At 35.7% G+C, this 15,575-nt stretch overlaps 1 protein-coding gene across 9 annotated transcripts in view; it reads right to left on the bottom strand.

The window, feature by feature from the left end:
- The window catches only part of ADAMTS6 (ADAM metallopeptidase with thrombospondin type 1 motif 6), a 283,080-nt gene that overhangs the window by 126,685 nt on the left and 140,820 nt on the right, over positions 1-15,575 (bottom strand). For all 9 annotated transcript variants that reach the window (XR_006337768.1, XR_006337769.1, XR_006337766.1 and 6 more), the window contains one exon: positions 10,705-10,846. Coding sequence is in view for 5 of the 9 variants with exons in the window: in XM_043887166.1 (XP_043743101.1) it covers positions 10,705-10,846 (142 nt within the window). In the remaining 4 variants the exon portion in view is untranslated. The remainder of the gene's footprint in view (positions 1-10,704; positions 10,847-15,575) is intronic.

Below are 15,575 nucleotides of genomic sequence, written 5' to 3'. Positions count from 1 at the left end.
GTACATCTCCAATATAATTAAAGATCCTATTAACATACTCTTCAAAACTTATCTAAAACTTTAATATCAACTCCAAGATTTCTACTCCATTTGATTTTTCAAATGATGGAAGTTTGCAAACATTAATAACAATAAAAATATTAGCAAGTATAAATCATAATCAAAAATACATAGAGAGAGTAGAGTTTTAAAGTAATCATCTAATTATGAAAAATAATTTAGCTGATATCAAGAAAGTAATTTTGTAAAGCACTGAACTTGGGCTCCTTTGATCAAAATAGAATAATTGGTTATTTTATAGTCAAAGATATTAGAATTATCTTTCTTAGTGTTTCCATCCTTTTCAAGTAACTATAGTTGTTAAATGATGCTAAAGAGAAAAGGGGAAGAAAGGCCCTTTGATTTACCTGAGAAAATTAAAATTAGCAGCTGACATGGGGGAAAGTGAAAGTGAAAAGTGAAAGTGAAGTCCCTCAGTAGTGCCCAACTCTTTGCGACCCCACGGATTGTAGCCCATGGAATTTTCCAGGCAAGAGTACTGGGGTGGGTTGCCATTTCCTTCTCCAATAGGGGAAAGGGATATTATAAAAACACAAAACCATTTCATAATTATTACATCATTAAGAAATTAAAACAGTATAAGAAGAGAAAATGATGTTTTTACTGCTAGATGGTTTTTGTTTTCAATTTTTTAAACAACTCTAAAGATCAATTAAGAGACATACACAAATTTTCTGCCCTTGTGAAATCCTAACCCTATGACATCTTGGGTCCCTGGTTCTGGATATGAAACATTCTCTTTGTCCTCATTATCCTATTGGTAAATCTCTCAACAGCTGTTTGCAATAAAAGATCCTAATGGCCAAAGGGGAGAGCAGAGCACTAAAGAGGTCAAGAAGGAGCATCGGTGATTAGAAAGGTTACTTATCATTTTATCACCCAAAGGAAAACTGAAAACCAACATATGGTGACCCTGTGGCCTGGCTCCAGGTGTTTACTAACTATTTGAAGAAAGAGAATAATGCACCCTTATTTCAGCTTTAAACAGATTAATCCTGTTATGTGTGTAATTTAAGTGCAAGAGATCCTAAAAAGGTAAAAAAAAAAAAAAAGGCATATATATATATAGTTACGTGTGTATTTTATACATATACATTAAACACACACACATACATATAAACAAAAGACTAGCCTAGAAATTCAGATTAAATAACTATCAATCTAAAGGGATTCAAAAATATTAAATGGTTTATAAAAACACTTCTAAGAAGCAAGTCAAAGTGTCAGTCGCTCAGTTGTGTCTGACGCTTTGAGACCCCGTGGACTGTAGCCTGCACAGTCCCCTGTCCATGGGATTCTCCAGGCAAGAACACTGGAGTGGGTTGCCATGTCCTTCTCCAGGGGATCTTCTCAACCCAGGGATGAAACCTGGGTCTCCTGCAACACAGGCAGATTCTTTAGAAACCCAGAGTAAGAAGAAGCAAACCCAGAGTAGAAACTACTGATCTCCAAGAATACAAATGATTATAAACCTATGATTTGGGCTTGAAATTTGAGGAAAAATAAAAATTAAATCAACTTCTTGTCAAGTATACGCCTGATAAATACATATGTTTGCCCTCCAAAAGAATATTGAGGTGTTAAAACAATTCCATGTCTTTTATTCCCTAAGCCCATATCAAACCATATTGTAGAATATTTATGTCACCTTAAATCCTCAAGGAAAGTGATTCTACAATTTCCCTCAGTACAAAATTCCAGTATTTAATAACTTGAAATTCTTCCTACTACCTAATTGACAACCTTCCAGCTGTAAAAATTAAGGCAACTGTGCTTTTTTATGCTCTTGGTGGGGAAGGAGAACAATTTGTTACCAGCAATCAAACTATAATAAATGTTCCAAAGCCTGAAAGTGATTTTGAAGCCAACATTTAGCTTTCTGTTTTACAGGCTACTCAAACTCAATTTCTTTAAATTTCCCTTATATGTACTTGTAAGTATTTCACTATTATCCTCTCTCAAGTTATCTGAATCTCTTAAAAAAATTATGGAGGTAGTCAAAAGTACCCAAAAAAGACTAATAAAAAGTATTTTTAGTGAAATGATTCTCAATGACAAAGTAAAAATTACTTGAACCTTAGCTAACTCATAGTGATGAAATAATAAACAAAAGAGAGTGAGCATGAAAATATTAAAAAGTGAGTCTAAGAGACAAAATAAGTCAGTCTTAAGTACACTCCATGGAGATAATACCTTGATTAAATAACTCAAATATCTTATCTCTAGCAGGTTACCCTTACTGCAAAGAGCTATACTTCAGGCAGGCACAGCTTGATGGAAGGCTTCTTAAAGATATTAATTACTACAATACTGTAAAGTAATTAGCCTCCAATTAAAATTAATAATTAAAAATATAAAGACATCAATTAATATGTTGATAAAAATAATTTATACTGTCCTATATAAAATTATATTTACTTCCTAAGATAATTTGTCTTCAAAATTTTGTGATCCTCTGTTCATCAATAAGTTCTCAATAAGTTCTCCTGGTCTCATTCATTAAAAATCTTTTGTTTTCTACTGCTATTAAGATAAAAACCTAGAATTCTTAACAAAGGCTGGAAGTTTGATTTGGATCCTCCTCTTTTCTTGCCTCATGTACATGACGGCTGCTTTAACAGCGTCAGTCACACTGGCCTTCTCAGCTCTTCAAATACACAGCCTCAGGGTCTTCACAAGTGTCTTCTCTCCTCCATTTCTTTACCAGATGATTTTCACTAATTTCAGTTCAGTTCAGTTCAGCTGCTCAAGCGTGTCCGACTCTTTGCAACCCCATGAATCACAGCATGCCAGGCCTCCCTGTCCATCACCAACTCCTGGAGTTTACTCAAACTCATACCCATCGAGTCGGTGATGCCATCCAACCATCTCATCCTCTGTCGTCCCCTTCTCCTCCTTCCCACAATCTCTCCCAGAATCAGGGTCTTTTCAAATGAGTCAGCTCTTCGCATCAGGTGGCCAAAGTATTGCAGTTCAAGCTTCAACATCAGTCCTTCCAATGAACATCCAAAACTGATCTCCTTTAGGATGGACTGGTTGGATCTCCTTGAAGTCCAAGAGACTCTCAAGAGTCTTCTCCAACACCACAGTTCAAAAGCATCAATTTTTCGGCACTCAGCTTTCTTCATGGTCCAACTCTCAAATCCGTACGTGACCACTGGAAAGACCATAGCCTTGACTAGATGGACCTTTGTTGGCAAAGTAACATTTCAGCTTTTTAATATGCTGTCTAGGTTGGTCATAACTTTCTTTCCAAGGAGTAAGCATCTTTTAATTTCATGGCTGCAATCACCATCTGCAGTGATTTTGGAGCCCCCAAAAATAAAGTCTGACACTGTTTCCACAGTTTCTCCATCTATTTCTCATGAAGTGATGGGTCCAGATACTATGATCTTAGTTTTATGAATGATGAGCTTTAAGCCAACTTTTTCACTCTCCTCTTTCACTTTCACAAAGAGGCTTTTTAGATCCTCTTCACTTTCTGCCATAAGGGTGGTGTCGTCTGCATATCTGGGGTTATTGATATTTCTCCCAGCAATCTTGATTCCAGCTTGTGCTTCTTCCAGCCCAGCGTTTCTCATGATATACTCTGCATATAAGTTAAATAAGCAGGGTGACAATATACAGCCTTGACGTACTCCTTTTCTTATTTGGAACCATCCTGTTGTTCTATGTCCAGTTCTAACTGTTGCTTTCTGACCTGCATACAGGTTTCTTAAGAGGCAGGTCAGGTGGTCTGGTATTCCCATCTCTTAGAATTTTCCACAGTTTATTGTGATCCATACAGTCAAAGGCTTTGGCATAGTGAACAAAGAAGAAATAGATGTTTTTCTGGAACTCTCTTGCTTTTTCGATGATCCCGCGGATGTTGGCAATTTGATCTCTGGTTCCTCTGCCTTTTCTAAAATCAGCTTGAACATCTGGAAGTTCACGGTTCACTTATTACTGAAGCCTGGCTTAGAGAATTTTGAGCATCACTTTACTAGCGTGTGAGATGAGTGCAATTGTGTGGTAGTTTGAGCATTCTTTGGCATTGCCTTTCTTTGACATTGGAATTAAAACTGACCTTTTCCAGTTGTGGCCACTGCTGAGTGTTCCAATTTTGCTGGCATATTGAGTGCAGCACTTTCACAGCATCATCTTTCAGGATTTGAAGTAGCTCAATTGTATTCCATCACCTACACTAGGTTTGTTCGTAGTGATGCTTTCTAAGGCCCACTTGACTTCACATTCCAGGATGTCTGGCTCTAGGTTAGTGATCACACCATCGTGATTATCTGGGTTGTGAAGATCTTTTTTGTCAGTTCTTCGGTGTATATTTGCCACCTCTTCTTAATATCTTCTGCTTCTGTTAGGTCCATACCATTTCTGTCCTTTACCGAACCCATCTTTGCATGAAATGTTCCCTTGGTATCTCTAATTTTCTTGAAGAGATCTCTAGTCTTTCCCATTCTGTTGTTTTTCTCTATTTCTTTGCACTGATCACTGAGGAAGGCTTGCTTATCTCTCCTTGCTATTCTTTGGAACTCTGCATTCAAATGGGAATATCTTTCCATTTCTCCTTTGCTTTTCGCTTCTCTTCTTTTCACAGCTATTTGTAAGACCTCCTCAGATAGCCCTTTTGCCTTTTTGCATTTCTTTTGGGGATGGTCTTGATCCCTGTCTCCTGTACAATGTCACGAACCTCCGTCCATAGTTTATCAGGCACTCTGTCTATCAGATCTAGTCCCTTAAATCTATTTCTCACTTCCACTGTATAGTCATAAGGGATTTGATTTAGGTCATACCTGAATGGTCTAGTGGTTTTCCCCCCTTTCTTCAATTTCAGTCTGAATTTGGCAATAAGGAGTTCATGATCTGAGCCACAGTCAGCTCCCAGTCTTGTTTTTGCTGACCGTATAGAGCTTCTCCATCTTTGGCTGCAAAGAATATAATCAATCTGATTTCGGTGTTGACCATCTGGTGATGTCCATGTGTAGAGTCTTCTCTTGTGTTGTTGGAAGAGGGTGTTTGCTATGACCAGTGCATTCTCTTGGCAAAACTCTATTAGCCTTTGCCCTGATTCATTCCATACTCTCACACATTTATCCACCAAATATTTTCCGAGCTCCTATTATGAGGCAGACACTGTGCAATTCACTTTATAAACAGCCATGAGCAAATAGGCAGGCAGCAGCAAAATGAACAAAATATACAGTATGTTAGAAAGTATCAGTAACAAATAATAAGGAAGGAAAAAAAAGTCAGGAAAAATTACATGAAGTGTGTTTGTGTATGTATGTGTGTGTGTGCAGTTTCAGATAAGGTTGTTAGGGCAGGCCTTACTTAGAAGATCACATTTAACTAGCTAACAAGTAATCAAATAAGTAAAATGAATATGGACTAGTAAGTGCCGTGAAGGAAATAAAAAGCATAATTTCCTTTATGCTTTAACTGGGAGCATAAATGTAAGTAACTGGGAGAAGACTTTTCATATAGATGGATCAGACTGAAGGCCAGCCTGAAGAGAAACTGCATGTGAGCTGAGATTGAAGGATGAAATTTAGTCAAAATGTGACCCTTAGAGTATGTTAACATACTCCCCAAAGTACAGATGGCTCAGACTCTCCTAAAGCACTACTAGCATACTAGTTATATAGGATGGTATCATGGCTGACATAGATATTCGTAGAGGAAAGGGAAATATGTATTGAATGTCTACCAGGAAAAAGGTAAATGAAAAGTATGCTTGTCATACTCTTTAGCTTTTTGAAGTCTTCAAGAACAAGTTAGCTGATGTTCACTGTAAAAAGTGGCTGAGTAAAATCTCTTGGTGGTCAATGAACATTTATGTTGCTTCCATGTCTGAGCTATTTTGAATAATGTTGCAATAAATATGACAGTACATACCTTCTTGAAGATCCTGATTTCAGTACCTCTGGATATATACCCAGGAGTAGGATTCCTAGATCATATGGCAGTTTTATTTTTAATTTTTTGAGAAAGTTCCATATTGTTTTCCACAGTGGCTGCACAAATTTACATCTTTACCAACTGTGTGTAAGAATTCTCTTTTTTCCACATTTTTGTGAACACTAATTATCAGTTTTTAAATAATAACCATCCTAACAGGTGTAAGGTGTTATCTCATTGCTGTTTCGATTTGCATTATCCTGATGATTAGTGAGGTTTATACCTTTTCATATAATTGTTCATTTGTATGTCTTCTTTTGAGAAATGTCTATTAAGTTCCTTTGTCCATTTTTAAATTGGATTATTTGCTTTTTTTGCTAAAACTGTAAGAGTTCCTTATATACTATGGACATTATCCCTTCATCAGATATATGGTTTGCAAATAATTTCTGCAAATTCCATAAACTGGCTTTTCATTTTGATTTGTTGTGTGGAGCTTTCTATTTTGATGTAATCCCACTCATCTATAGTTACTTTTGTTGCCTGTTTTTCATATCAAGGAACCACTGCCAAGACCAAGATCAAGAAGCTTTTCTCCTATATTTTCCTCTAGGAGTTTTATAGTTTTCAGTCTTACACTTCAGTCTTTAATCCACGTTGAGTTAATTTTTGCAATATGGTGTAAGCTAAGGTCCAGTTTTATTCTTCTGAATGTGGTTGTCCAGTGTTTCCAGAGTCTTTTATTGAAGAGACTATCCTTTCTCTTGACTCAGCTCCACCCATCAACAGAAAATTGGATTAAAGATTTACCAAGCATGGCCCCACCCATGAGAACAAGACCCAGTTTCCCCTCAGTCAGTCTCTCCCATTAGGAAGCTTCCATAAACCTCTTATCCTTCTCCATCAGAGGGCAGAGAGACTGAAAACCACAATCACAGAAAACTAACAAATCTAATCACATGGACCACAGCCTTGTCTAACTCGATGAAACTATGAGCCTTGTCATGTAGGGTCATGGTGGAGAGTTCTGACAAAATGTGGTCCACTGGAGAAAGGAATGGCAAACCACTTCAGCATTCTTGCTTTGAGAACCCCATGAACAGTATGAAAAGGCAAAAGATAGGACACTGAAATATGAACTCTCCAGGCCTGTAGGTGCCCAATATGGTACTGTAGATCAGTGGAGAAATAACTCCAGAAAGAATGAAGAGACAGAGCCAAGCAAAAACAACACCCAGTTGTGGATGTGACTGGTGATGGAAGCAAGGTCCGATGCTGTAAAGAGCAATACTGCTTAGGAACCTGGACTGTTAGTTCCATGAATCAAGGCAAATTGGAAGTAGTCAAACAGGAGATGGCAAGAGTGAACATTGACATTCTAGGAATCAGCGAACTAAAATGGACTGGAATGAGTAAATTTCACTCAGATGACCATTATATCTACTACTGTGGGCAAGAATCCCTTAGAAGGAATGGAGTAGCCATCATGGTCAACAAAAGAGTGTGAATTGCTTGGATGCAATCTCAAAAACGACAGAATGATATCTGTTCGTTTCCAAGTTTGCAAACCATTCAATATCACAGTAATCCAAGTCTATGCCCTGACCAGTACTGCTGAAGTAGCTGAAGTTGAATGGTTCTATGAAGACCTACAAGACCTTCTGGGATGAACACCCCAAAAAGATGTCCTTTTCATTACAGGGGACTGGAATGCAAAAGTAGGGAGTCAAGAAACACCTGGAGTAACAGGCAAATTTGGCCTTGGAGTACAGAATGAAGCAGGGCAAAGGCTAATAGGGTTCTGCAAGGGGAACGCACTGTTCATAGCAAACACCCTCTTCCAACAACACAAGAGAAGACGCTACACATGGACATCACCAGATGGTCAACACCAAAATCAGATTGATTATATTCTCTGCAGCCGAAGGTGGAGAAGCTCTATACAGTCAGTAAAAACAAGACCGGGAGCTGACTGTGGCTCAGATCATGAACCCCTTATTGCCAAATTCAGACTGAAATTGAAGAAAGTGGGGAAAACCACTAGACCATTCAGGTATGACCTAAATCAAATCCCTTATGACTATACAGTGGAAGTGAGAAATAGATTTAAGGGACTAGATCTGATAGAGTGCCTGATGAACTATGGACAGAGGTTCGTGACATAGTACGGGAGACAGGAATCAAAATCATCCCTAAGAAAAAGAAATGCAAGAAAGCAAAATGGCTGTCTGAGGAGGCCTTACAAATAGCTGTGAAAAGAAGAGAAGTAAAAAGCAAAGGAGAAAAGGAAAGATACCCATTTGAATGCAGAGTTCCAAAGAATAGTAAGGAGAGATAAGAAAGCCTTCCTCAGTGATCAGCGCAAAGAAATAGAGGAAAACAACAGAATGGGAAAGACTAGAGATCTCTTCAAGAAAATTAGAAAAAAAAAAAAGAAAAAAGAAAATTAGAGATACCAAGAGGACATTTCATGTTAAGATGGGCTCAATAAACGACAGACATGGTATGGACCTAACAGAAGCAGAAGACATTAAGAAGAGGTGACAAGAATACACAGAAGAACTGTACAAAAAAGATCTTCACGACCCAGATAATCACGATGGTGTGATCACTCACGTAGAGCCAGACATCCTAGAATGTGAAGTCAAGTGGGCCTTAGGAAGCATCACTACAAACTAAGCTAGTGGAGGTGATGGAATTCCAGTTGAGCTATTGCAAATACTAAAAGATGATGCTGCATCTATTGATGATGCTACATCTGTGACAATATACGAGGCTATATATTGTTACCCTGCTTATTTAACTTATATGTAGAGTACATCATGAGAAACGTTGGGCTGGATGAAGCACAAGCTGGAATCAAGATTGCCGGGAGAAGTATCAACAACATCAGATCTAAAAAGCCTCTGGTGAAAGTGAAAGGGGAGAGTGAAAAAGTTGGCTTAAAGCTCAACATTCAGAAAACGAAGATCATGGCATCTCTTCCCATCACTTCATGGCAAATAGATGGGGAAACAGTCACTGTAGGTGGTGACTGCAGCCATGAAATTAAAAGCTTACTCCTTCGAAGAAAAGTTATGAGCAACCTAGAAAGCATATTAAAAAGCAGAGACATTACTTTGCCAACAATGGTCCATCTAGTCAAGGTTTTTCCAGTAGTCATGTATGCATGTGAGAGCTGGACTATAAAGAAAGCTGACTGCCAAAGAATTGATGCTTTTGAACTGTGGTGTTGGAGAAGACTCTTGAGAGTCCCTTGGACTGCAAGGAGATCCAAACAGTCCATCCTGAAGGAGATCAGTCCTGGGTGTTCATTGGAAGGACTGATGTTGAAGCTGAAACTCCAATACTTTGGCCACCTCATCCTGAAGCTGAAACCCCAATACTTTGGCCACCTCATGTGAAGAGTTGACTCACTGGAAAGGACCCTGATGCTGGGAGGGATGGGGGCAGCAGGAGAAGGGGACGAGAGAGGATGAGATGGCTGGATGGCATCACCGACTCGATGGGCATGAGTTTGAGTAAGCTCTGGGAGTTTGTGATGGACAGGGAGGCCTGGCATGCTGCGATCCATGGGGTCGCAAAGAGTCAGACACGACTGAGCGACTGAACTGAACTGAGCTGAAGCTACAAGTATATACAAAGATTGTGATTAAAGTTTGGCTTTTTCTGAGGGAAAAAGCAACCTAGGGAAAAAAGTAACTAAAACCATACAGAAACAAGAATAGAAGTAAAGATTCTTTATGGAGAGACAAAGTTTTACTTAAGGCTATATATCTTTAGATAGTTGCACACAATCTTTAAATCTAATGCACAAAATGTGCTGCCAAAGCCTCCTAGGAATAATAATATACTTGTCCCTCAAAGACTATTTAAAAAATCACTTTCCTTTGTACTGCACCCAAGAAGAATAACTGGTAGAGTACAAAGTGTGTATCATTTAGTCTTAACTACCTTTTATCATTATTATTTTCTTAAAAGGGATTTTAAACACAGTTTACAAAAAATTGGGAGAAAGCCTTTAAACTTACTTTCAAAAATTTTTGACATACAATTCATCATTTAAAAATCCTATACATTCATTCAACATGTTTACATTGTGTATCTACTATGAACGTCTCTCTATATTAGATACTGAAATCTTTCTCTACGAAAATTTAAAAAGAATTATTTTTTAACATCTTCTGTGGTAGATCCTTAAACTTTTTTAGACAGACAAGAAGAGTAAACCATGATACCTCCATTGTTTTCCCATAGCAATTTTCCTTGTTTCTCTATTTAGCCTAATGTCATTTTGTCCCCACTCAGTTAACTATGTTAGAATGTGGGCAACTTGCAATGACTTAATACTAAAAGTATAAGTTAAAAACTCTGAGTCAAAGTGAAAATGCCCTTAACCCAGTTATTATAGTACCAGAAAAGGTGGGAAGTGAGGGAGGTTTCAAAATCATAACATTTTAAAGACAAAAGTTGGCATTATAAACTCAGAACTTAAAAAAGAAATACACTGGAAAATTTTTAAATTCTATCTGCATCCCTCCCAAGACATTTGAAATTTATTTAATTAAAGGATTATTCAAACATTTAGAATAAATATTATACAAATGATTTCAGAAAAGGAGCAATGTCAAAGGCCATACTTGTGTTAATACTGATACCAGAGAAATTACATTCATCAAAATTCCATCTTAACAATTGTGTCATGAAAAAAAACCATATAAATGACTAAACAGAAGGATTAAGACTTCTTACCCCATATTTACATTGGCGAGATGTTGCTCCATACTGGAAACGGCATTGTTCATCGGCATCATACACCTGACCTGGAGCCACAGCTGGATAAAGAAAGTCACGCTTGGGAGGCTCATTATCAAGGCAAGTACCACGGCCTGAACTGTTCAACATAAAGGATCAAAGGAGATTAGGTACACTGTGGACTATTTCAATCTCAGTCATGAAACCATGTATTGAGTTCTTTATTTTAATAATTGATGCATGAAAAACAATATATTCTATCAATATATAATCATGGCAAAATAGAATAACTTTACTAAAACTTGAATAAGACCTCCAATAGTTTTTTCCAGAACTAAGACACAATAAAAGCATCTTACAAAATAATTTAAAAATGTCAGGTTGGCCTTTAAACACTGATTTAAAACTAATTTCTGGAGGAATCAAAACAATTTCATACTGCTCTAAGCTTCTTGTTTGTTTTCAGTGAAAACATAACCATATCTGGTAGTGGAATCAAAAACAAAATATGGGAAAAAAACTGGTTGTGATTCTTAAAGACCTAATCTATATACTTCCACCTTGGGTAGAACAAATAGATGGTGTGGTAAAACATGTCCAAAGGTTCTTGAAATATTTCAATAACAAATGGGCTGAATGACAGATGAGGCCAAGATCCAAATTCTCTTCTCAAGTATATTAAAAGTGTTTAGTCTCTCAAAAATTTCATATTTCATCTAGGACCATCAGAATTGGAAAAGAGAATGTTCTCCTCTCTATAATTTCTGCTTTTCAAAGTATGCTTCATTCAAACATAATATTTAATTCAGTGGAACAAATAACATAAAGATCGCCAAAAGTCAGACAGAATATCTTAGTTTAAGGAGCTTTATACTTTGCTAAATATAATTGTTCTTTTTATTTAGTCAGTGTGCATAAAATAGGACAGATGCTTTTTTACTTTCATTTCACATGTGAGTAAGTTAGAATTTTTAAAGAATTCCTATGCCAACATTTAAAAATTTTTTCCAACATTCCTGTCAATTGTGCCAGCACTTGTGTTTTTTTTTCCAAATCTTTTCCATCCACTTTGCCAAAGGAAAATAATTTCACAAGTAGAAGTTCCTCAACTATTATTTAGGACAGTACAAATTTTCACTTATAGGTAAGCAAGAAAAAAACATGCATAAAAATAAATTTCATATTCACTTCAAATTTTACATTCTTGTAATGCGAAAGTAAATGTTATATACTAATATATATTTGCCTAGAAGCAAATAAATACCTTTCAAAAACTGAACCATGCTATTCATAAGGTGATAGATTCAAAGACCCCTTTTTCTTTAATTTATGCCTCTTGATTAATTTTTTAATTTTGTTTTGCTTTTTTGATTAATTTTTAAACAATAATGACATTTAGGTGGAATAATAAACGTAGTACCGAATAGATGGATGTTATTATTGGCTATTATAATCATTTCATTTGTCACTGCTCTAGGTGTCTAGCTAATAGAGAAATTTTTTCACCCAGCTATCCATATCTCATGACAGAATGTTTTTTATTTTCTGTTCACAATGCTTTTAGAAATTGACATATACTAAGAAAGACCATTTCCAGATGAATTTTAAAAATAGTAAGTTGTTTTTATTATATAAAATAGCTTCACATAGGTATACAAATTTTAGCCAAATAAAATTCTACTAGTAAATTCGAAATTTATATTAAGGTTAGTGATAAAGAGGTCAATGTGAAAGTATAACAAAAGAAGAATTTATTAGATAATTCCATTAGTAGTTTTATTTCCTAATTTTCTTCCTAAGTTATAAATTTCATCTCTATCTACAACCAAATTATAAAAGTCTCTCTGAAAGGAGCTAAATATGTAATAAAAATAAAATATCAAGCTAAGTTCTATAAAATTAATGGAAAACTTTTAAACACTGACATACTAAGTACAGGATCCTACAGATATTAAATATTTGCCAATAGCATAACAAAGAAAGTATAAGATATATTCACTTAATTTGAGTTGGCATCAACTCAAAATCCATTAAAAATTAGTACACATAATTATTTTTAGTACCTAAAATTAACCTAAAAACTTAAGAGGAAGAAGTATGTGGACCCCCCAAAAGGTTACAAACAGGATAACCTGAGGAAAAAAATAAAACTTGGAAAAAATTCTTTCCTGATAGCTAACAGAACTGGTTCAACCTAGGAAGAAACAACAATAATTACTTCATTTAAAGTTCTTGTTGCCAGGTATTAATGGTCTACAAATCATGGTTGGTGGGCTTTCCTAGTAGCTCAGTTGGTAAAGAATCCGCCTTCAGGAGACCCCAGCTAGATCCCTGGGTTGGAAAGATCCCCTGGAGAAGGGAAAGGCTAGCTACTCCAGTATTCTGACCTGGAGAATTCCAGTACAGTCCATGGGGTCACAAACAGTCAGACACAACTAAGTGACCTTCACTTTTTGTTTTCACTTTCAATACTGGTTGGCATTCTTTAAAAACTACCAAATCAGATGACTATTGCAGGAGCCTCCAGAGAATGAAGAATGCCAGGTACTGTGGTCCCCTGTGGGAAAATCTTTCTGAGAAAGTCTACCCCAAAAGTGATTTGTGTTTCAATTGCTTTGTATTGATGTGGTCTAGTTAGTTATCTAGACATGTGTCATTCTCTTCCCAATATATATTTTTTTTTGTAGAAGAAACACCACATGAAATACAAGTGAAAAAAATAACAGACCTTTAAATAATAAACATGTATTTAGGAATACAGCATCAACAAAAACCTTTTAAAATGGATTTGGCTATAGTTGTACAAAATATCAATGTTTGCAAGTCAAGTGTTTTAACCTACTAGCATTGGCTCTAGGATAGCAAGTGTGTGATATCTGCAAGGTTGATTTAAACTGTTTCTACATTTTGGGTAGAAAATGTACCCACATATTTTCCTTCTAGTAATGATAAATATTACATACAGTAAAACCTTGACTGAAGTATTTGAGGGGTAAGATAGTCTTCATACTTTAATTCTTAACTGAGGGTTAAGCTACAAAAACAGTTTTTGCATGATGTTACTAAAATCTGTCTGTTACTTTTTGGTTATTTTCAAGTAAGTTAAACAGTAAGTATTAATTAACTCTTTAGTGGCTCAAGCTGTGTCTGACCCTTAAGAGACCCTGCAGCCTGCCAGACTGCTCTGTCCATTGGATTTCACAGGCAAGAATACTAGAGTGGGTTGCCATTTCCTTCTTCCAGGGATCTTTCGCAGGGATTGTGCCCGCATCTCTTGCATTGGGCAGGCAAATTCTTTAGCCCCGAGCTACCAGGGAAGCCCTCAGAAGATAATAATTCTGGATATTTTCATGCCTCTGTGCCATCAATTGCCATTATGAAATATCACAGATATAGGTATAGAAAGAAGATAGAGGACATAAACCCAAGAGATGTACATTTAACTCTAAGATGTGTTTTCTTTGTTTTTCTTTCCCCTTAGAAAATTTCCAAGTGCTCAATCACAACTCTCTTTGTCTCCCAAAGAATTAATGGTTTTTTCTGTGTAATTCAAATTTCTAATGCCCACATATTACATTTTCATTCTCCAAATAAATAAAAGTTTATACCTTATTATCTGAATCTACAGGGAAGAGGATGCAATTAATGATTTTTAAAATAATTATTTTTGCCTGATTTTTAAAATAATAATTTATTTGGTTTTCTCAGTAATTATTCATCTCTCAATTTATTAATCTGACAGTTCTTGGATTCTACATAGAACGAGTCATTTTGCAGGTTTTCTTTTATGACTTTATCCTTCTACTCAATACTATGAATGTGAGACACATCCATGTTGAGGTGTGCAACTGTAAGCTATTAATTTATATTGTCCTTTGATATTCCATTTAAGACTATGTCACTTCTATTAACAAGTGTTTAAATTATTTCTAATTTCTGGAAATTGCAAATTATGCTGATATAAATCATTTTGTATTGTCTTCTGGTATAAATGATTTTCTTAAAAATATTAGATATGAGTTAATTACACATATTTTATAGTTGTTTCCTTTTAACAAAAAGAAGCTATGAGTAATTTTTACTAATCTAAGGTTCCAATTAATCAATATAATCATATAATTATGATACTGAACCTAATGTTATTTATGCTATTTTAAAATTAATAGTGGTAATATTATATATAAATTTTCTTGAATTTTCTCATAAAATGCCACTTTTAAACATAGCGAGCTTGTGCCCTAGAGTCATAGGTGAATTTTTTCACTCAGAAAACATAAACCTCACTCATTAATAAATGAAATGGAGAACATTGTACATTCCACCGATAAGATGTTATTACAACTTACTATTGCTTGGGACAAGATATACTTGTCCTGAGCAAAACTGTATACTCCATAAAAGCAGAACTATGATTAGTTCCCTAGCAGCACATATTTCACAACTAAAAGTCTAATCCTGGTTAATATCTACAGCAATATAGGTAATTATTGAACTAATACACTCCACTTTTGTTTATGCTTCTAAGACAAGGCAAAAAATGTGTATTAGTTTGAGAACATGCTTTTCCCTTGATTATGAAACTCTCAGTAAATCAAAGTATATTTACATTTCCAGAAATCCTTACAGAATGATAGCAAAGTCATATTTTACGTATTCTACTTCTAATTTAGAGAAGTCTTATTTACAGAGTTCAAAAATTAGCCTTGAAAATAGGAACATGAGCCAGATTTGTGTCTTCAATTAAAATGTACAGATTCTTATGTAAAATATGGTGTCTTGGCTTTGTTTCCAGAACACATGAAAACATAACTGCAATTTTAGATTTATTTTTCAGTTAAACAATTACACTATAAAGTACAGATCTTCAG

This window comes from Cervus elaphus, chromosome 25, assembly GCF_910594005.1.
Source record: "Cervus elaphus chromosome 25, mCerEla1.1, whole genome shotgun sequence".
Taxonomy (NCBI): domain Eukaryota; kingdom Metazoa; phylum Chordata; class Mammalia; order Artiodactyla; family Cervidae; genus Cervus; species Cervus elaphus.
Note: the sequence above shows the minus strand (reverse complement) of the source record. Positions and strands in the feature narration are given on the sequence as shown.